General features: G+C 40.2%; 1 protein-coding gene across 4 annotated transcripts in view; it reads left to right on the forward strand.

Annotated features, from left to right (window-relative positions):
- The window catches only part of LOC140481627 (uncharacterized), a 295,437-nt gene that overhangs the window by 259,694 nt on the left and 12,607 nt on the right, over window positions 1-23,136 (forward strand). The window contains exons 7-9 of one of the 4 annotated variants that reach the window (XM_072578118.1): window positions 3,250-3,309; window positions 21,143-21,227; window positions 21,395-21,531. In XM_072578118.1, coding sequence (XP_072434219.1) covers window positions 21,518-21,531 — 14 coding nt within the window. In that variant the 5' untranslated portion in view covers window positions 3,250-3,309; window positions 21,143-21,227; window positions 21,395-21,517. Of the gene's footprint in view, window positions 1-3,249; window positions 3,310-21,142; window positions 21,674-23,136 lie in introns of those variants that run through there. The other 3 variants (XM_072578119.1, XM_072578117.1, XM_072578120.1) reach the window with 3 other exon arrangements.

Raw genomic sequence — 23,136 nt, forward strand, 5'->3', positions numbered from 1 at the left:
GAATGTTGCTTGTAGAATTGCTTAGTTCCATCTATCATTTGCTGTATATGCTATTTGACACATAGGTAGTCCTGTTCACTCCTGGTACTTTTCCTGAATTCTTTGTTTCATCAGGATTGACCTCCAAGATGATGGTAGTGATAGGGTGAGGATATGCTAGGCCATAAGGCAGCAGAATGTGTTGCACTACAATTCTACTGTTGCTGACTGTCCACAATGCCTCATTGACGCCCAGTCTTGAGTTGATAGATGCTCTACCATTCAGAACAGTGATAGTGCCACGCAACATAAAGTAAGGTTTCTCATTGCGAAGTCGAGACTTTGTCTCCACAAAGATTGTGTGGTGGTCGCTCTTACTGATACTGTCTAGGAGTTTAAAATATGGTTCATCAAGAAATGAACACTGAACTTACGAACAATGGTAATGGAACAAATACTTGAGAGGAAACTAGTGAAGATTGACATGGGTGGTGTTAAATTGGAATAAAAGGATGTGTGTCGATATGTGGTGGCTGGAAAAACACAGCAGGTCAGGAAGCATCTGAGGAGCAGGAGAATCGACTCTTCAGGCATAATCCCTTCATCAGGAATGAAGAAAACTCAAGAAAACCTGTAACCTGGAAAAAGCTCATTACTCATTCCTGATGAAGGGCTTATGCCCGAAACATCAATTCTCCTGCTCCTCGGATGCTGCCTGACCTGCTGTGCTTTTCCAGCAACACACTCTCAACTCTGATCTCCAGCATCTGCAGTTCCCATAAGTAGATGTGTGTTTACTTAAGAAAAATAAGAATACCAAATGGCAGATGCAGTATGGAAGTCACAAGTAGAGATATCTGGAAGTTTTGTAAAGATGAAGAATGTGTCAATGACAAGAAAACTCAAGAAAACCTGTAACCTGGAAAAAGCTCATTACTCATTATATTCGATCCACTTTCCTTCAGCCCTCAGAGAGCAGGACAATAAAGATCTTAGAAAGAAAAAATAGACTTTTTAAATATGGATGATGCTAAGATACATGTTAATAATCACATACAGATGATAGACAATTCAGAGATACTTGAAATTGAAAGGAAGATAAACTCTTAAAAAGCAACATCAAAAACAAACTTCAGTATGTTGGCCATTCGATCAGAGTTGAAAGTCTACAGAGATCTCAGCGTAAAGTGAAAGACTGCAGAGAGAGGAGTCGAGCTCAGTGTAGTGGAATGACTGACATCACAGAGCAGCTACAGTTGAGTTATTGTGAATATGAGACAATGAATCAAGACAGGTGAGCATGGCACGCCATGACAACAGGTCACTTGGTAGAAATAGCCACAAGTACAAGTTAACAATTAAAATCTATCACATTTTGCATTTCAGTCAGAATGATGTGTTAAGTGATGGCCTTCATTGCAAGAGAGCTTGGAATATTGTGTGCAGTTTTGCTCTCCTTATCTGAGAAGGATTTTCTTACAATGGAGGAGGTGCGGCACAGGCTTACCAGCCTGGGATGACAGCACTGACTGTTGAGAGGTTCAATTGGTTGGGAATCTCAGAAATCTATAAAATTCTAACAGGACTAGACAGGATAGATTCAGGAAGGATGTTCCTGATGACAGGGTAGTCCACAACCAGGGTTCACAATCTAAGGATATGGGGTAAACCAATTAGGGCTGAGATGAGGAGAAATTTCTTCACCCAGAGAGTGGTGAACCTATGGAACTCACTACCAGAGAAAGCAATTGATTCCAAAACGTTGCATGATTTCAAAAATTAGTTAGGTTTAACACTGGGGGCTAAAAGGACTAAGGGATATCATGGGAAAGGCAGGAACAGGTGACTGAGTTAATTTATTAGCCATGATCATAATGAACAGTGGAGCAAGCTCGAAGAGCTAAATGGTCTACTCCTGCTCCTATTTTCTGTGTTTCTGTGACTCAGTCAAGACGATAGTTGTTCATTAAGTATTCCATCTAATCAGAGAAAGGTATTTTAACTAACTTTGCTTTTAATCGGATATTTTTGAACATTTATTGTCAGTATTTGGATGATTGACATGACACCCTCTCCAACTAACTCAGATGTGGTTGTGGTTTATACCAATGACACCACTGAGAAAATCATTGAAGGAGTATTGTGAATCATGTTATATGGTGAGAACAAGATTTATTGAGTTTTGAAGCAGACTTTTGTGGAAAAGTGATCAACAATTGGCTTGCTGTAGGTTATGGTTGGTGTTTCGCAGTAAATATGAGCATAGGTCGAACGTTATTCCACAAAACTAATCTATTACCTGAAATGAGGTGCAATATTTCAGCCTTTTTCATTTAAAAATGTGCTACACAGTCAATTATTTACTTCTCTACAAGTCCATGAAAGGATGAAATAATTTTAGTCTACACTCTCTTCCTTTTGATAATCTCAGCCTCATTGTAAAAGTGAACATGAGATGGAGTACGGTGCAATTTGAAGGAATAGTTGGTATCTGTGACGTTTACAGTAAGAAGTATCTAAGCCATCTCCTTCTCATCCTAATGGTTCCTGTTCCTCAGATGATCCTTTGGTATGCAATTAGAAAAGAATGTGCAGAAGATCATTTGGGACAGAAAGTCAGCCACTCCTGATAGGATTTTGTGTTGGCAGATAAATGAACAGAATATGGTGGTGAATAAATCATTTCTTGAGGTAAGTGGATGATTGCAGAGTACGTAAACCCACACTCTACACGTTATCACTTGCATGCCCCTCTTAGGTATGTACTAAAAACTGTCAACCTGCCAATTGCAGGGTTAACACCTTATCTCAAAGTAAAAAAAATCACACAACACCAGGTTATAGTCCAACAGGTTTAATCGGAAGCACTAGTTTTCAGAGCGCTGCTCCTTCATCAGGTGGTTGTGGAGGACACAAAAGGAGGAGCTCCGAAAACTAGTGCTTCCAGTTAAACCTGTTGGACTATAATATGGTGTTGTGTGATTTTTAACTTTGTCCACCCCAGTCCAACACCGGTATCTCCAAAACATGACCTTACCTCAAGTTTTGTGAGTGCCTGCAGATCTGTGGATTACAGCTAGAGAGTAGGATTAGACTAGGAGGGATATTAAAGGGTAGAGGAGTGAACGGCAGAATGCAACTAAACTGAGTCTATTACATCCAAGACATGTCAATTATAGTTGCAACTTTGGATTTCCTCAAAGGTCATTATGGTGTTTCTGTGAATAATTCAAACAGAATAAACAAATGATCTCATTCTTTGTTCCGCAGGGCTGCACCCATCTGAAGAGGAGGCACCTTCACAGAAATGTCTTGTTGGTCTTGTGCATGGTGAGAGCAATGCATGATCTATCTAAGTGATGCATTTTATTGATTGCAAGGCATTCACTGTCAGTTGTCTGTGCTGCAGATGACTTTTAAAGAAAATGTTTAGATCATGCATCAGACCAGGATGCTTACAGATACAGACAACCTATTGACTAGTCCCTGGGCTGTGGTTTAAAATCTGATGCTGCTAAATTGACAGTAAAGGAGGGGAGGCAGGTTTGATGAGGGATTGGACAAAAATAGATAAAGAGAGGTTACTTAAACACTGGCAGTCCTCAAAGTGGAAAAACACCTGGTCCTGGTGGAATGCATACTAGGCTCTTGAGAGATGTAAGGAGGGAAAATTTGCAGGTCTAAATCTTTCAATCCTTTTTTAATATGGAAGGTGCTTAAAGGATTGGTGGATTGCAAATATTACGCAGCTGTTTAAAAAAAGCATTGAAATAAAGAGAAGTTACAGCTCAATATCGTATAACCATTGCTGGGGAAAAACTTATTCAGTACTTAATTAGATTAGATTAGATTAGATTACTTACATTGTGGGAACAGACCCTTCAGCCCAACAAGTCCACACAGACCCTCCGAAGAGCAATCCACCCAGACCCATTCCCCTGCACCTAACACTATGGGCAATTTAGCATGGCCAATTCACTTAACCTGCACATTTTTGGACTGTGGGAGGAAACCGGAGCACCCAAAGGAAACCCATGCAGACACGGGGAGAATGTGCAAACTCCACACAGAGAGCCTGAGGTGGGAATTGAACCCCGGGCTCTGGTGGTATGAGGCAGCAATGCTAACCACTGAGCTACCATGTCTAAATTATTTGACACTTGGGAAATTATGCACTAATAAATAAAAGTTATTAACAAGTTGTTAAAGTAAAAGTGGGGAGGTGATAGCTTCATGGTACCTTTGCTGGCCTGTTAATCCAGAGACCCAGGTAATGTTCGGGGCACCTGGGTTCAAATCCTGTCACAGCAGATAGGTGGAATTTGAATTAAATAAAATTCTGGAGCTGAGAGTCTAATGATGACCATGAAACTATTCAGAAAAACCCATCTGGTTCGCTAATGTCCTTTAGGGTAGAAAACGGCCATCCTTACCTGGTCTGGCCTACATGTGACTCCAGACCTACAGCAATGTGGTTGACTCTTAATTTCCCTCTGGGCAATAGATGCTGGCCTAACCAGTGACACTCTCGTCTCCTGAGTGAATTTTTAAAAAATGTTTAACTCGTTTGATTAAGTTCTTGAAGTCATGGAGAGGATTGATGAGGTTAGTCAGGTTAGTATTGTGGATATGGGCTTTCAAAAAAGGTGTTTTGTAAGAAGCACCTATTAGAATTGTTAGCTAATTAAAAGATATAGGATTAAAATGAAATCTTATATCAATAAGTAAAAAAAAAGTGGGACAAAAGCAGAAAGTAGTGGTGGTGTGTTTTTCAGACTAGATAGAAGTATCCAGTGGTGTTTCCAGGTACTAGTATTTGGAGCATTACAGTTTTGATACATATTTATGACCTGGTCTTGGATATTTAGAACTTACTTCAAAGACTACAGATGACCTAATCATGGAAATGACAAGAATAGCAATATACTGCAGGACCCAGTGAAATGGAAAGCCTAACAACAGATAAAAGTCAATGCAGAGGAGTGTGAAGTGATTTGGGTGACCTCATCTTGTGACATCATGAATGTGGTTCTGCTGACAATTCCCATTCATGATATCACTGTGGTACAACCTCAGTATGTCACAGTGGAGCAAACTGCACCCAAAATCTCTCTTATCAAACTACCTCAATCTAGCAATCCTAAAACATACAAGTAAACGAAACGTTACAGTGAAAGGTAAGTCCAAATCTTTCTTTCTTTATCTAGAATAATGGGACAATTCACTTCCAGAAATTTAGGAAGTCAAAACAATGCACTGAGAAAATCATACCATTATCAAGCAGAGTTAACATGGTTTTACAAAGGGAAGTCACATTTGATAAATTTATTAGAGGGTTACGCAGTAAAATTTGTCAGATAGATAAAGGGGAACTAATAGATGTAGTAAACTTGAATTTTCAAAAGGCTTTTGTTTCGGTGCCATGAGATTACACCAAATTAAAGCTTATGGAATTGTATATAACATGGAGCAATGGATAGAGGATTGGTTAATGAAAAGGAAGCAAGAATTGAGGGCAAATAGTAAGTCAGCGATCTGGGAGTGGAGCGGCAAATGGAGTGTCACAAGAATCAGCTGGCCCTTGGCTATTTATAATCAATGTTAATAATTCAGATTCAGTACCATTTGTGTCCCTGCTAATGTTTGCTGATAATGCAAATCTAAGTGGACAAGTATGCTCTGAGGAGGACACAGGCTCCAAAAACATATATCCTGGTGAAGCGAGAGGACAACAAGGTGAAGGATGGATTATAATGTGGAAAAATAGGGGGCTATTTACTTCGGTAGTAAGAGTAGAAAAGCAGAAAGCTTATTTTTAAAGTGTGTGAAACTAGTAGTTTCATTTGGAATCTACTAGCCCAAGTGGACTGGACAGGAAGACTAAAAGGTTGGACATTTTAAGAACAGTAGCAGTGGTTTAATGAGATTCTTAATTGCTCCTGATTAAAGTATATTATAGAAAGGAAGAAATATTTTAAGAGGGAGGGAAAAAATAACATCCATTGGTAAGCAAGGAAGTTAAAGGTAATGTAAAGACAAAACTAAGGCATACCATATTATCAAAGGCATTTGTGGCATAGTCACTAAATCAATATTTTGCTTCAGTTTTCAAGGTGGTGGACACTAGCAACTAGTTACAAGTAGTGTAGACATTATAGAAAGGGAGGAACTTAGAACAATCATCATCACTAGAGAAAAATTACTGCACAAACTCAGAGGTTGAAGGTGGAAAGGTCTCCAAGCCCCGTTGACCATATATCTTAAGGTCTTAATGAAAGTGGCAACTGAGATAATAGAACCATCAATTGTAATTTTCTAAAATTCCATGGATGAAAGGTTCTAGTGGATTAGAAAAATAGCAGTATAGCACCCTTCGTCAACAAGGGAGGGAGACAGAAAATATGAAATGACAGACCAATTAATTTAGTATATAATTGAGAAATTATTAGAATCAGCCACGATTGTATTAAGTGGTGGAGATAAGAAATAGTAAACAAAGGACATTATTAGTGAAATCATTTTGTAGGTTCCTTAACAATAGTTATGGGCAATTTGAACGCCTAAACTGCATGGCCATATAGCCATTGGAAATCTTTATGCACTTCCATTTCTGAAAGTCACTGTTGCACACAAACCTCAGAGGTCTCTACAGCAGCAAAAACAATTACAGGATATGTTGGTTTTAGATAGAACAAAATAACTTAATAATTATTAAACAAAGAATAATGGAAGATTGTTTGAAAGCAAAAGTACTCCAATAATAGTATGGATCATTTTAGTCTTTAATGTTAGAAAAATCAAAGATAGCCTGCAGGATGTATTGATAGAGTATATTCAGGACTATTCTTACTACAATAAATTCTGAAGCTAACCAGGAAGCAGGCTAAGTTAGACTTGTCAATATGAAATGAGAAGGATTATTAATGACCTCATAGGAAAGCAAAGGCAATGGTAACACAGTTTGAATGTGAAAAATATAGGTGTAAAATTAGAGCCTTAAGTTTAAAGCCAATTAAAATGGTGCAAAGACAGAGTTGGCAAAAGTGGTTTGGGAAGAAAGGTGAAAAGGCAGGATGGTAGAGAAACAGTGGAACTCATTTCGGAAGATATTGCATAATTTTCAACAAAATTATATTCCATTGAGAAAGGGAGAACTTATGAGAATGATGTACCATCTGTGGCTAACTAAGGAAGCTAAGGAAGATATCAAATGGAAATAAAATGCATCCAATGTGTGAAGACTAGTTGTATAACAGAAGATAGGAAAAGTTTTCAAAACCAGCAAGAAATGCCTGTAAAAGGAAATAATTACAGTTTGAGAGAAAAGTAGGAAGAAATATTAAGCTGACATTAAAACTTCTACAAATATATAAAATAGAATAACTAGAGTAAGCATTGGTCCCTTAAATGATGTGACTTAGGAATTCATGTGGACCGGAAGCCTTAAAATCTACAGTCTTAAAAGAAATGACTGTGGAAGTAGTAGGATAGTTGTTTGTGAGCAATATCAGTTACAAGTGCAGGGGAAGGCCATTCCACCTCCACTCAGTAGGACCATAACTAATCTGATATGGCCTTGCCTCCACTTTCCTGCATGCCCCCGTAATCCCTGATTCCCTTGTCAATCAAAAATCAGAACAATCAGTCTTCAGTATATTCAAAGACCCAGCCTTCACTGCTCACTGGGAGAGAGAATTCAAAAGATTAATGATGGAGAGAAAAAAATTCTCCTCATCTGACAATAAAAGAGAAATCCCTCATTTCAAAACTGTGCCTCCTCATTCAAGATTTCTTCACAAGGGTGATAAGTCTCTAGGCATTGGACCTGTCAAGCCCTCTCAGAGTCTTTCATGTCTTAACTAAATTCCGCCTCATTTTTCTAAAGTCTAATAACTATGGGTCCAACCTGCACAACCTTCCTGCATAACATAAAAGATACAAAGAATCTGCACAAAGGTATAGAAAAATTAAGTTAGTGACCAAACAAACATGGCATATAGAATATATTGTGAGAAAATTTAAGATGATCCATTTTGGCAGGAAGAACAGAAAGAAAAAATATTATTTAAACGGAGAGCATTGTCTTCTTGTTCCATAAGTTAGAAATAATTACACTTTAAACTAAAATTTCTGAAGCCTCATCAAGTTATTTTTTTTACTGCTTACAATATGCTGGTAGAATGATGCATTGCTATATACAGCAGTAATATGTGGCATGCTGGATGTACACTCTTATGATGAAATAGGAACTAATTGTTATGAGCAGTATATCAATACAACAGAAAGAAAATGTAAAATACTGTGGTAGATAGAGATGTGAGTGTCTTTGAATATGAAACACAAAAAAGATTATCAGGTAGGTACAGTAATTAGGTAGGCAAATGGATTGCAATGAAGATTACATATACAAGTGGGGAGATCTTCATACAACTTGCATAGGGTATTGTGAGACCATGTTAGGTTGTGATCTTGTTACTTAAGAAGGGACATACTTGCAAATGATAATCAAAGCTCTTTGATCTGATCAATACTGTGCAGTCCTGCCAAATCCAGTTGTAAATTAAGTTGCGATCAATACTGTTTACAATACTCCAGATGGTGCCTCACTGATGTCTTCTGTAAATGAAACAGAAACTCTCTATTTTTATATTTAATGCTCCTTGCAATAAACAGAGAACATTAGGTTTTCCTAATTAATTGCTGTATCTGTATGGAAACCTTATTCTGTCTTTGTTTAAACATTCACTCACATAATGTGAACATTGCTTGCCATTTACTACCCATTCCTAATTACCCATTAGAAATGAGTGATGTGCCTATTTCTTTAATGCTGCAGTCCGTGTTGTGTCTGTACATCTGCAATTTTATGAGGGAGGCACTTCCAGGATTTTGTCCCAGTGACAGTGGAGGAAAAGAAATATATTTCCAAGTTAGAATGGTGCATGGCTTGGAAGAGAATTTGCAAGGTGTGGTGATCTAATGTGTGTACTGTCTTTGTCCTTCAACATAGTAGGGGTCATAAGTTTGGAATGTGCGGTCTAAGAAATTCTGGTGATTTGTACCGTACCTCATAGATGGGACACATATTTGCCTCAGTCTATCAGTGGTAGAGGCAGTGAATATTGAAGGTGTCAGATGGGATGTCTATCAAATGGGATGTTTTATCTAGTATGGTGCTATGGTCAAGACCAAACTCCCTCAAAATACATTACAAAGATTGCCTAGACCTCGATGTCTTCTTATTTTAGAGGGCAAGTAAGGCATTGTGTTCCCATGTAATTTGATTGGTCAAACTATGAGGTTTGAAACAAAACACTCTTCATTCATAAATTATGGTATTTTTTGTAAATATTTTTATTGAGAAAAAGATTTTGAATTCTTTACAAAATTATACAATTACTATAAAAGTATAACAATCTTGTGATATAACAACAATAATAGCAAACAAACTACTACTCTACTCCACAAACAGTTTAAAAGAAAAAAAAAGAAAAGCCCTCCCCATATTATAATTCAATAAATAAATTAAACAAAAAAAAACTAAATTAAATCAAATTGAACCAAGGCTAATTAAACTAAATTAAGTTAAAACACTCAGCGTAAACACACCAAAGCTCTCCATCACCGGGAGCATCAGTTGGTATACCCGTATACATTTGGAATTCTTCCTCCCAGGGGCCCCCCGGCCAGACACAGCCCTCACGGTTACACAAAGACCCTGACCAATGTAGCTGATAACCCTGCATCTATATAGTTCAAAAAGGGCTGCCAAGTCCTATAAAACGTACATTTTCTGGTGCACTATACTTGGAAGGAGGTCCGGGGGATGTGCTCCATAACTAACCTACACCACCCGGAGAGTCCTGGGGGAATTCTCTGACACCCAGCTCATCAGAATGTTCTTCCTTGCACAATCTGAAAGAATATTAAACAGTTTCTTCCCACACGTGCCCAAAGAGGGGCGATTTGGCAAACCAAGAGGAGGGTCACCGGCTCTACCTTGACCATGGTTCCCAGGACCCCTTCCAAGACATTCGCTATAGCATCCCAATACCTACGAAGCTTGAGGCATGACCACAAGCAATGAGTAAGAGTACCAATATCCATTTTACATTTGGGGCACATCGGAGACGCTCCTGTCTTAAATTTCACAAGCCGCTCCAGTGCCAGGTAAGCCCTATGGAGCACCTCCAGTTGCACGGCCTGCATTCTATTGCAAAACAAAATCTTCCTTATGTTCTCCCAAATGTCCTCTCAAGTCTCTAATCAGATCTCCACCCCCAATTCCTGAGTCCAGATCCTGATCCGCTCAATGTCCTTCGAGACACTACCTTCTAATAAATGATAGAGAGTGCTGACTGTAAGAATACCTGTGAACCAGAGTACCCTCCTCTCCATATCTGACTTATAGGGACTAACCATTAATGTTGTCTTTTTTTATGTAAAGTCTCTAATCTGAAAATAACGAGAGGTCCTTCTAGATAGTTCATATTTCTGTCTCAACTGCTTGAAAGACATCAGGACCTCCCCCTCAAATAAATCTCCCAAACAGAAAACTCCTCTAGATTCCCAGAGCCTAAAGCCAGAATACATCGTTCCCAGCTGGAATCCTGGCATTCCTACGATGGGAGTAAAAGGGGAAGTTTTTTGTAAATTGCCCTCACTTTGTTGCATCATTCTCCATGCTTTAGCTGTATTAAGGACAATTGGATTTCTGCAATACTCCATACCAGTCCTCATCTTGTCCATAAACAAATTAATGAGGGGGGCATTCTGCCTGGGAGGCCTCGATGTCCAGCCGTATTGACCTCGGGTCCTGGCAAGCCCAAACAGCCACATAAGATGAGGGAACTTAATTGATATTTCTTAAAATCTGGCAAGTCCACACCCACCACCCCCTGTGGAAGCTGCAATTTGGTGAGCTTAATAAGAGGCCGCCTGTCACGCCAGATAAAAGAACCGAGCTAACTGTAAAGCCTCCGTAGTACCTGCCTGGGCAGTATCGAAGGGAGCATTTGCATGGGATATAACAAACAAGGAAGACCATTTATTTTGACCAGAGCTATTCTACCCAACTAGGATACTGGAAGATCTGCCCAGTGCTGAAGGCCCTGTCTTATCTTCTCCAGCAGCTGCACAAAATTAGCTTTGTATAATTGATCAAAGGCCGGGGTGATAAAAATGCCTAAGTACAGGAAACCTCCCTGTGACCACCTGCGAGGGAATCGGACTCCACCTCCAAGATCGGGTACTCAAACAAGACCCTCCACAGGCATGGCCTCCGACTTCATAAAATTGATTTTCTACCCCGAGAAAGAACCAAATAAATTGATGACTTGTATTAAATGGGGCACAGATAACTGTTGGGTTAGCTAGAAAAAGAAGAATGTCATCTGCATAAATGGTAATCTTACACCCTCCTCATCCTACCTCTGGGGCAATTATATTGGGGTCTCTCCAGATAGCCCCTGTCAACGGATCAATCACTAATGTAAATAGCAATGGGGAAAGGGGGCACCCTTGTTGGCTGCCTCTAATACGAAGATTGTCAGACCGTATACCATTAGTGAGAACTGCTGCCTTGGGGTCGCTATGTAATACTGCCACTCACCTGACAAAGACCTCTCCAAGACTAAACTATTCCAGGACATAGAAGAGGTACGGTCAGTCCACCCGATCAAACGCTTTCTCTGCATCCAGGGAGACTACCAAGCCCGAAATTGATTCTTGTTTGCATACCTGAACAATATTCAGTACCCTTCTAATATTGTTAGAAGACCTCTGACCTCTAATAAAACTTGTCTGGTCCTCTTTTACAATGGAGGGCAAGACCTTCTCCAATCTCAACACCAACATGTTCGACAAAATTTTAAAATCCACATTTAATAGCGATATGGGCCTATATAAAGTCCAATCCTCTGAGTTTATCCTCTCTTGAGAATAAGGGAGATACGTGCTTCTCTCAGAGAGGATGGGAGGCAGTCCTGACTGTACGAATAATCGTACATATCCAGAATTGGCCGGCCAGCATGTTTATAAACTCTTTATAAAACTTGCTCTGGGTCAAGTGCTTTACCACGCTGGAGCTGCCTCACCGCCTTTTGTATTTCTTGTATTGTCAGAGGGGCATTCAAAAGAGACGCCTACTCTGAAGTTACACCTGGGAATTCCAAGCGTCTTAAAAAAGGACTCCATCTTCACCAATCTGTCCTCACAGCTCTCCAACTGGTACAACACAAGAGTAGAATTTCCTGAATGCTGTGTTAATCTTTTTGGAGTCGCAAGTGAGAGTACTAGCACACTCTCTGATGGATGATAGATATGCCAGATATCTACCTGGTTTATCACCATACCCAAATAACCTCTGTTTCACAAAGGAGATCTCCCACTTTGTTGTCTGGGTGAGCGCAGCATTCAAGGCAGCCTGAGGGCTGTAACCCGCTACAACTTGGTCACAGATGGTCTGTCAAAGTATGCCGTCTCAGCTGCCTTCAACCAGGCCTCAAGCATAAGCTGATGCTCTTCCCTCTGCCGCTTCCAGTTGCCAAGAAAGAAATAATCAAACGCTTCGCATTGGCCTTAGCAGTCTCCCAGAGCAGCTACAGGTTACTGGCCATACCCAAATTAATGTCCCAAAGAATTTTAAATTCCCACAAAAGGTACTCAGTAAACTTGCTATCCTTCAGGAGGAAAGGATCCAATTGCCAATGCCACAAGCCTGTCCCATCACCATCGGCCTTGATCTCCACATACACTGCCGCATGATCAGAAATGGCTATGTTCCTAATTCTATAGGACAGCACCGAATTCAACAAGACCGATGGTAGAAAAAAACATGTCAATCCTAGTGTAGCGCTTGTGTGGGTTACAGAAAAAGGTGAAGTCCCTACCCTCAGGGTGAAGACATCTCCACACACCCACCGCCCAGCTCCCCGCCAGGTCCACCAGTTGCCTGGATTGCGAGGATATGCCCATGAGACCCCTGGGCATCCTATCTACCGTGGGGTCCATAAGATGTTTAAAGTCTCCCCCTATAATCATATGACCTGCTCAAAGGCCATCAACCTGGAAAGTGCATTTGTTAAAAATTTGAGGGGATGTGCCTGGGGACAATGTACATTCAAAATCCCAGATTCCTCTCCACGCATTAAAGCTTTAAGGATCACAAACCACCCATATTCATCCTTAATTTGGTCTAACAGTTGAAATGGGAGATTCTTCTGGATAAGTATAGCAACTCCTCTGCTTTTAGAATTAAAGGATGAGAAAAACACCTGGCCAAACACTCCCTGCTATAACTTTAAGTGCTCCTTATCGGTTAGATGTTTTTTGCAGCCAAGCTTGAAAGTATCTTCTTTCTCTCAATTGGTGAACGACTCCCCTTAATATTCCAGGTGCACCATTTAAACAAACTATTAGCCATAGCTTTCCGAGACAGCCAGTGAACCTCCGGGAGGAAGAACCCCACCCATAATGTGCCGAGTGAAAACAGTAAACAGTTTTTATAAAGTTGACAATACAATTACAAAAACTACCAAATCAAAACTTCTAACAACAACTTCTACAATGAACCAACCTACAAAACAAATAAGAGGAGACTTTCCACCTTGCCCACAGGGGGCGCTCACACAACCCACTAACCCCTCCATGGCTCCTTCAAGCTGAGGCCGCACCCCAAACCCAAGCAAAACAAAGTAAAAAAAATTACATGCATCTTATAACAAGAAAATTACAAGTGGGCGTTCAGTCCATTCCATCCATACTTTGACCCTAGGCAATCCTCGTAGTTAAACCCTGCCCCCCACTCTCCCCAATCCTATACCAAGAGAGAGAAAAGGCAATGATTAAAAAAAGGATAATGGGAGGAGAGAAAGAAGGGAGAAGGGAGACAAAAAGAAAAAGGGGATCCTCACATATTAAAAGAACAAAACCAGGTAAACTGGGCAAACCACAGAGAAAACAAGGTAAGCATTATTGTCCATATTATTTGAGCCAGCCAGTCTACTTTAAGGTCTCCAGGAAGTCCTTTACTTTTTCCAGTGAGTCAAAATTAAACACAGACCCTCTGTGGCTGAAATGTAATATTGCCGAATATCTAAAAGAGTACTGAATATTCAAGTCCCTCAGCCTCCTCTTTACATCATCAAAGACCTTCCTCTTGTGGATCACGGCCCCAGAAAAATCTTGGAAGAACATAATTCTTGATCCTTTGTATATCAGGGCCTGTGGATCCTTCCCTAGTGCTCTGGAAGCTTCCAACAACATTTGCTTATCTCTATAATGCTGAAGTCACACTAAGACCAGGTGGGGGCATTGGTCAGATCTGGGCCTGCGCACTGTGACCTGGTGGGCCCGCTTGACCCGCACCAGGCCAGCCTTGACTTCCAGCCTCAAAGACTGTGGGAGCCATTGCTCCAAAAAGCTAACTAGCTGGCCTTCTTCCTCCCGCTCCGGCAGCCCGATCAGGTGGATGTGCTTCCGATGGCCTTGATTTTTGAGGTTGTCGACCTGCTCCACAAAGGCCCATACCTGTCATTCCAGGGCCAGGACCTGACCCACTGAGGATTCTACTGAGGTTTAGGAAGTCGTGGTCCACCGCTCCGCCTCCATGAGGCGCTGCCCGAGATGCTAGATCTCTTGATCATGCTTCTGCAGCATGACCAAGATTGGTTCCAACCTGGATTAGTGGTGTTGGAAGAGCACAGCAGTTCAGGCAGTATCCGAGTAGCTTCGAAATCGACGTTTCGGGCGGCTTTTGCCCGAAATGTCGATTTCGAAGCTACTTGGATGCTGCCTGAACTGCCGAGCTCTTCCAGCACCACTAATCCAGAATCTGGTTTCCAGCATCTGCAGTCATTGTTTTTACCTCGGTTCCAACCAGGTCTGGGTCTCCTCCATTGCTGAATTGATCTTCTCTCGGAGCTTCATGAACTCCAAGACCAGGCTCTGCTCCACAGGTGGGTCCCCTGGGATTTTCGCAGAAGCCGACATTGCGGCTGCAGGTGAGTGCCCTGCTGGTCGCAATCCTCGCTTTCCTTTTCCCTTGGTCATCTTCCTTAATCAGCAAAACTGAAATACAGCAATTCTTGGGATTAAAACTGCCGATTTTTACCACAATAGCTAAGAAATGGAGGGTAAATGCACCACTTTGCCTGGGTTATTGTGCAGAGCTCAGCAGGACAGACCTACTGGATCACCACCATCTTGGATGTCCCATACAGTATTGTTAAAATAAAAGTTAACTCTATTGGAAAACTTAAAACACTAATACATTATTGACTACTAAACAGCAACTGTTCCAATATGGTAAATCTCATAAACACACCACTTGCAAAGGCCAGTTCAGAAACCAAATTGTCTTACATGCAACTCTAGCAGCAGGAAGAGAATCTCAGCTTTTAGCTGTAAGAAGGAGAGAGCGAGAGCGACAGAGAGAGAGATGTAGCAGCTTTCACAACCCCAACAGTTGCTACAAGTTAAACTAAAATCCCGGTTCAATGGGAGCTTGGACCCACCTATTCAGGCTGCTTCCATTGTTCCAATTTAAAAAAAACAAGTCCTCCCACGATGTAAACAGGCCACTTGACACCTCTATCTCAACTTCTCTTCATGAAAAAAGCAGGACAAAATAAAGGCATAGTATTGTGCCAATGGTGTTGAGCTTCATGAGTGCGGTTCAAACTGCACATATCCAGGCAAATGGAGCATATACAATCCCACTCCTGACTTGAGCAGTGTAGACTTCTGGCTTCCAGTATATGGAATCAGGAGGCGAGTTACTTGCTGTAGAATTCCCAGCTTCTTGGGAGCTTGCACTAGGTCATACATTCGACATCTCAGCTCAACATTCTCTCACTATCTAGGTGCCAAACATACTTGTAATTCTTCTCTCATCATATTTAATTTGCTGGATCTTTGTTCACTTAGTTAAACAGAAGTCTACAAAGGAATATAAGTAGGTTATATCCTCTTAAAAATTTACTTTCTTATCTATCTTTCAGTCATCAGCAAGTTTAGCTGTCTTTGTCCTTCTGATTTTTCCAGTATCATCTAAAGTAAAGGCACCCCATGATTATCACCAAAGTTTTCTGACCATCTCTCATTAGATCTTCCTCATATTCCATCCTACCATGTAGTTACTGTGAGGGGGTCACTTTCACAAGTGACTTCTTGTCTTTATAATTTCTCACCACTCTACACATTGCTTTTATATCCTGGATTCCTGTACTGAAGTCATTTATCTTCAAAGTGTTAATACCATCATTAATTAACAGTCAGCCTTCCATCTTTTCCAAGCTCCCTGCATTTCTTAAATGTCATCTGTCCCTCAGTATTCAGGTCCCAATAAATGTCTGTCCACAGCAATGCCTCTGTCATGGCTATCAGGTTGAATTTTAGTTACATTTTCAGAGCATATTTTGTTTGGAATGCTATATGCATTTAAGTTTTATCCTTTTATTAGTTTTGTTACGTTTGGTTTAATTATAGATTTACTTTTAAATCAACTCTCTACTTTTTCATGTCACACCCTTTTAATCATTTCCAATAATACTACCTTCCTCTTTACGCTATTTTTGTCTCTACTCTGTTTTAACACATCTTCCCAAATTTGATTGCTTGCTCCTACTATTTATTTTGAAATCTTTTCTCTTTCCCTAATTGTGCAACTCTCTCGAACACTGGTTCCAGTAAAATGAGGCACAGGCTGTTCCAAAGGTACAGCCCTCACCTTCCCAATTCCCCAGAGTCCATCAACCAGAATCATCTTCTACTAATCTTTGAGTTACACATTAATTTCTCTACCTTTATTTGTCCCATGTTAACTTTCACATGGCTTTGCTAATAATCTAGAGGTTATGCTTCTTAAATTGGGACATAACACCTCATTCTGACAATGCAGACAAATCATTTTTCCATGTCTTGCTTATATTGTTTGATTCTAAAAGAAACATTGTGACTGGATCCAACCCCTCAGACTGTAAACTCTTTTTCAGCCCTGAGCAGATCTCCTGAAACCTGAAAGATAACCCAGCCTTCCAGAGTCTTGCTCTTTGGAACAGAAAGCAGTCTCAACCCCCCCCCCTCTTTATACTATCCACTACTAACACGACATTTCTGTTTGCTCCAATCAATCAAATGGATTCCTGTACAGCTGTGCCTTGGTTAGTTATTCATCTTGCAGTCCTCACTCTCATCCAAACAAGCTGAAAGAAATTCAAATCTGCGGGACATTATCAGAGTCTGAGGCTTCTACCTTCTGGGACCTATTATCTGCTTCACTCTCAGTCCACACCCTCCTTTTCCATATCAGAAGACCTCATTCTAATGGACGTGATTGCTTCCTGAAATGAAGTGGGTAAGTTTCCCCCATCTGACATGTCAGTGGCTAAAGTTCAGCCACCTGTTTAACCCCTCAACCAAAGTTTTAAGAGGTGCAAAATACATGTTTTAGGCATGTTTGCTTATATTGGATCATACTAGAGTCCAGTAGCTCTGCATTCTGTGGTCACAACACATCATCGGGCTTGCCATCTTCACTGTCTGTCTCAGTATCCCCTACTCACATGGTCTCCAAGTGATGCTGCCTGCCTGTTCTATGTCTGTCTTGGGGTCCTCTGCTCACTGACTGCTCCGGGTGGTACTGACAGTCTGTGTCGGCAAACCCCATTAGTCTATTTCTGCAGCTATTACCGTCTTGAGGTTTCCTCTACTTCCCAGCTCCTCAGCTTTCCATGGCATTGTAATAATTCGTATACTTGCACCTCAGTAGCTTTGGATTTCAGGATCTTTAATAATTTTAGGATTTCATTGCATTTGTGTGATGTAAACAGAGGCAATGCTACATAGATTTTGTTAAATTGATACTGCAAGTCTTTTTATTTTTGTATTTAATGATATATTAGCCAAGCGGTGGTAAAATGCTATTGCTAGTCCTGGTTGCTATAAAATGGAATAAAATAGAAATTGCTGGAAAATTTGAGCAATTCTGGCAGCATTTGTGGAGAGAAATCAGAGTTAATGTTGTAGGTCCAGTGACCCTTCAGAACAGTAGTTCTTTTAGTTTTTTGTTCAGTGTTATAAAATGGAGGATGCTCCTAATAAAGTAGCAAAATATGCAGTGATCATGTTCAAGCATGAATCAGATTATGCTTCACTAGGGGATTGATTAGATGTGAGGCCTTGGACATTAGTTAATGGCATCTCCTCATTTAATGCACTGTTTTGTCTTTGACTTAACTTGATTGACAGCTATTGAATTCATGAAAGCATTTTGTAAGAAACACATTTGGCAGCTATTTCTGCAGTTCTAGGAAAGAAGGCTGTGAGAGAGAAGCAAAAAGGCTATAAAAGTTATATAGATCAGTTACTTAACTGAGCAAGATGATGATTGATGGAGAATAATGAGGAGAGTGCAAATTAACCACTTAAAAAGGAAGCATAGAAGAACAGATTTTTTTGTTTGTGAATGTGGAGAACTAATACTGTGGTACACAGGGAATTTGGATGCCTTGATACATGATTTACTGGAAATGAACATGGAGATACTACAATCAATAGGGGAGACAGTGTTGCAGTGGTAATGTCATTGAGATGTATGGCATGGAAACAGACCCTTCGGTCCAACTCGTCCATGCTGACCAGATATCCCAACCCAATCTAGTCCCACCTGCCAGCACCCGGCCCATATCCCTCCAAACCCTTCCTATTCAAAAACCATCCAAATGCTTTTTAAATGTTGCAATTGTACCAGCCTCCAGCACTTCCTCTGGCAGCTCATTCCATACACGTACCATCCTCTTTGTAAAAAGGTTGCCCCTAAGGTCTCTTTTATATCTTTCCCTCTCACCCTAAACCTATGCCCTCTAGTTCTGAACTCCCCGACTTCAAGTAAAAAGACTTTTTGTCTATTTATCCTATCCATGCCCCTCATGATTTTGTAAACCTCTAAGGTCACTGCTCAACCTTCGATGCTCCAGGGAAAACAGCCCCAGCCTGTTCAGCCTCTCCCTATAGCTCAGATCCTCCAACCCTGGCAACATCCTTGTAAATCTTTTCTGAACTCTTTCAAGTTTCACAATACCTTTCCGATAGGAAGGAGACCAGAATTACATGTAATATTCCAACAGTAGCCTAACCAATGTTCTGTACATAACATGACCTTCCAACCCCTGTACTCAATACTCTGACCAGTCAAAGAAAGCTACCAAACGCCTTTTTCACTATCCTATCTACCTACAATTCCACTTTCAAGAAGCTATGAACCTGCACTCCAAGGTCTCTTTGTTCAGCAACACTCCCTAGGACCTTACCATTAAGTGTATAAGTCCTGCTAAGATTTGCTTTCCCAAAATGCAACACCTTGCATTTATCTAAATTAAACTCCATCTACCACTTCTCAGCTCATTAGCCCATCTGATCAAGATCCTGTTGTAATCTGAGGTAACCTTCGCTGTCCACTACACCTCCAATTTTGGTGTCATCTGCAAACTTACTAATGTACCTCTTATACTCATATCCAAATCATTTCTGTAAATGACAAAAAGTAGAGGAACCAGCACCGATCCTTGTGGCACTCTACTGATCACAGGCCTCCAATCTGAAAAACAACCCTCCACCACCACCCTTTTACCTTTGAGCCAGTTCTGTATCCAAATGGCTAGTTCTCCCTGTATTCTGTGAGATCTAACTTTGCTAACCGGTCTCCCATGGGGAACCTTGTCGAACGCCTTACTGAAGTCTATGTAGATCACATCTACCGCTCTGCCCTCATCAATCTTCTTTGTTACTTCAAAAAACTCAATCAAGTTTGTGAGACATGATTTCCCATGCACAAAACCATGTTGACTATCCCTAATCAGTCCTTGCCTTAAGGATTCCCTCCAACAACTTGCCCACTACCGATGTGTCACTGGACTAGTAATCTGATACTCCAGGTTAATATTTTGGGGACATGGGTTTGAGCACCACTGTACTGTTAGTGAAATTTGAATTCAAGAAAACAAAGCTAGTATCATGTCAACTATATAACTACTATTGGAAAATCATATAATGCATCCAGTTCATTAACGTCCTTTAGGGAGAGACATCTACTATCATTACCTGGTCTAGTGTACACATGACTACAGATCCACAGCAATGTGACTGAATCCTAACTGCCCACTGGAATGGCCCAGTAAGCTACTCAGTTCCAGGGTAATTAGTGATGAGCAACAAATGATGATCTGGTTATTAATACTCTCATTCTATGGCAAATGGAATGTAATCCTTTATTGTAAGATAAAGTAAAGAAAATGTTGCTGCAATTATATGAAGCTTTGTGTCCATTTCCACAGTAGTATGCACAGTTTTGGTCTCCTTTCTTAAGGAAGTGTATATTTGCATTAGAGAGGATGCAACAAGTGTTCACTAGCTTGATTCCTGGGATGAACAAGTTGTTCTGCTAAGTACAGCTACACAATCATTTATCTGAAATCCTTGGGGCCAGTTGTTTTTCAGAATTCGTAATTTTTTGGATTTTGGAATATATAACATTTTCAGATAAATTTTTAAAAAATTACCTAACAGCTGATGCATGTGTGAACAGTACACACGCTGACACACAATTGACTCCTGCCAGTGCTGGGCCATGATGCCATGTCACGTCACATCTGAGTGACGTGGTTCGAGTGGGTGTGGAGTTGGGTCATCTGTTCGCACACCAAAATGACACTCCACAGAACAAATTTGGGATTTTGGAGCTTTTCAGATTTCGGACAAAGGATTGTGTAGCTGTATTGAATAATAGTTTTGAACTTAGAAAAACGAGAACTGATCTAATTAAAACATGTACAATTTTACACAAGCCTTTAAACTGTAGATACTGAAACTGTTTCCCTTTCTTGAGTTTAGAAACCGAGGAAATACACACAGACTAAGGTATCAGCCATTTAGAACAAAGACGAGAAGAAATTGTATCACTCAGAGCATTCCCCAAAGACTGTGGATGTTCTGTTTTTGCATCTACTTAAGACAGTTTAGAATATTTTTGGACACTAAAGGAATCATGGGATATAGTCATCAAGTCAGAAACTTTTGACACAGATCAGTCATTATCTAACTGAATTAGTATAACTGACCGCTTAATATTGTTAGTAAGATATTCTCTCGATGATTTGTGTTACAGGAAATGCCGAATAAACCAGTGCACCTTCAAATGAACCAAACCAGAAATAGGATGAACGAAATGGGCTGCTAAAAAGGAAGGGAAGGTGCAACTTCTTTAATGAATTGCAATCAACCACTTGCACTTGTAATTGTAACACACACAAATTTTAACAAAATTGATCACTAGTTAACAAGAAATTGCATAGAGAATGAAACTTTGATGTTAATCTGAAATTGTTGTCTTATTTAGAATTTTGTTTCATTAAAACAGGTAGTAAACATGGCTGGAAACTGGAAAACCGTTACACTCTGAATCATTTTCTGGCCCTTGGCTTTGTGATCAAAATTTCTCATATTTTCAACAATTTCAGCCACATTCCTTGATACAGTCGTTATGGACAATCAACAGTGAGTTCAGGCAAAAACCTCTGCTTTCTTTATCTTGGGATTTGATTTAATAGTTTTGAAGAAAAACACTGATTCTTCCCCTCACATCTCCAAACAAAAAAAATTACGCGGACTCTCTTCCGAACCACCGCCCCACCACCCAGCCCAGGTTAAACTTTCCAGTTCAGTTCTATGAAAACCCCTCCTCATTCCAGTATCAGTCCAAAATGCTGTCTGCCAACACTGCCTGAAGAAACTGAGCTTCAGAAATGCCCAAAACCTTAAGAAACTCGAAATGTTGTACATTTATCTGCACTAAACAAGTAAGCACAGGCAGATATCCTTGTAAATGTTGTGTGTAATACTGACTCTCTGGGGTGGAGTAGTGCACCGGAGATCTAATTCCATGATTTTCAGAATGACCCGAAATGTGAAGGTTTAATGAAAATACCAAAAATCCCAAGTTGCCTCAAACTAACCCAGGATAAAAGCAAACTCAACCAGATTTCTTCAGTAACAATAAAACCAAGTTATTGTAACACTCTTAGCTTTAATATGAACAGGAAAAGGATTACCCCATTTGAAACTCATTTGCATAAGGAAAAAGAAAGACAAAATACAAATACTGTAAATGGACTGGAGAAAACAATGTCAGGGTTGTATAATTCTTTAGCAGCAGCCTAAATCGCACTAGACTGACTGGTTCCATAATCCTTTCAATTCTTTAGTGTTGCAGTTAACACTGAGATACCAACAATCAGCTGATAGTTGGTTGAACCGTAGTCTTATTTCCTTACTATTTTAGAATTATTTAATTCAGCCTCGCCAAATGTAGTTTTTCAACTCTTCCAGCACAAAATGTGGGAGAAAACTTTACTGAGAGGGGGGGGAAAAAGGGAAATGAGAACAGAAATTGCCAGTGAAACTCAGCAGGTCTGACAGCATGTATGGAGAGAAAGCATAGTTTGTTTAGAGTCCAGTGACCCTTCTTTAAAATCTGCTGAGTTTCTCCTCCAAAAGTGGGCCAGTCAGACCTGCCTTAAAGAATTTCCCCCCTTTTCACAGCATAGAAATAAACCAATAAGGGATACAGGAGTTTAGCGGTAAAGTTATTGGACAAGTAAACCAGAACTCCAGTCTAATGGTCTGTGGACAGTGTCAAATTAGAATTCAGCAAAGGTCTGGAATAAAAAGCCCAGCTTAATGTAGCCATTGTCAATTGTTATAAAAAAAAAATCAAATGGTTCACTAATGTCCTTTTCCAAAAAGAAATTTCTCACCCTTGTCTTGACTGGCCTACATCTGACATCAAACTCATTACTCTGGAATGGCCTATCAGGGCACTGCAATTAGAGATGGATAATAAACATTCACCAGACAGTGATGCTCACGTCCCATGAATCAACGAAACACAATTTGTCAGTATTGGTCTTGGTGCTCGATGTGACCTCCTTCTACCTTCATCTCAGCTGATTAGCTCACTTTTTGATTTCTTCATTCTCATAGAATGTCTAAAAAAAATGTTTATCCAGCATTCCCTTCACTTCATCTCTACTAATCGCCTCAAATATTCTTTGTTGTGGCAGGTTTACCATTCTTAGCATGCCGAGTAAAGAGGTTTCTTCT

This window comes from Chiloscyllium punctatum, chromosome 9 (genome assembly GCF_047496795.1).
Source record: "Chiloscyllium punctatum isolate Juve2018m chromosome 9, sChiPun1.3, whole genome shotgun sequence".
NCBI lineage: Eukaryota > Metazoa > Chordata > Chondrichthyes > Orectolobiformes > Hemiscylliidae > Chiloscyllium > Chiloscyllium punctatum.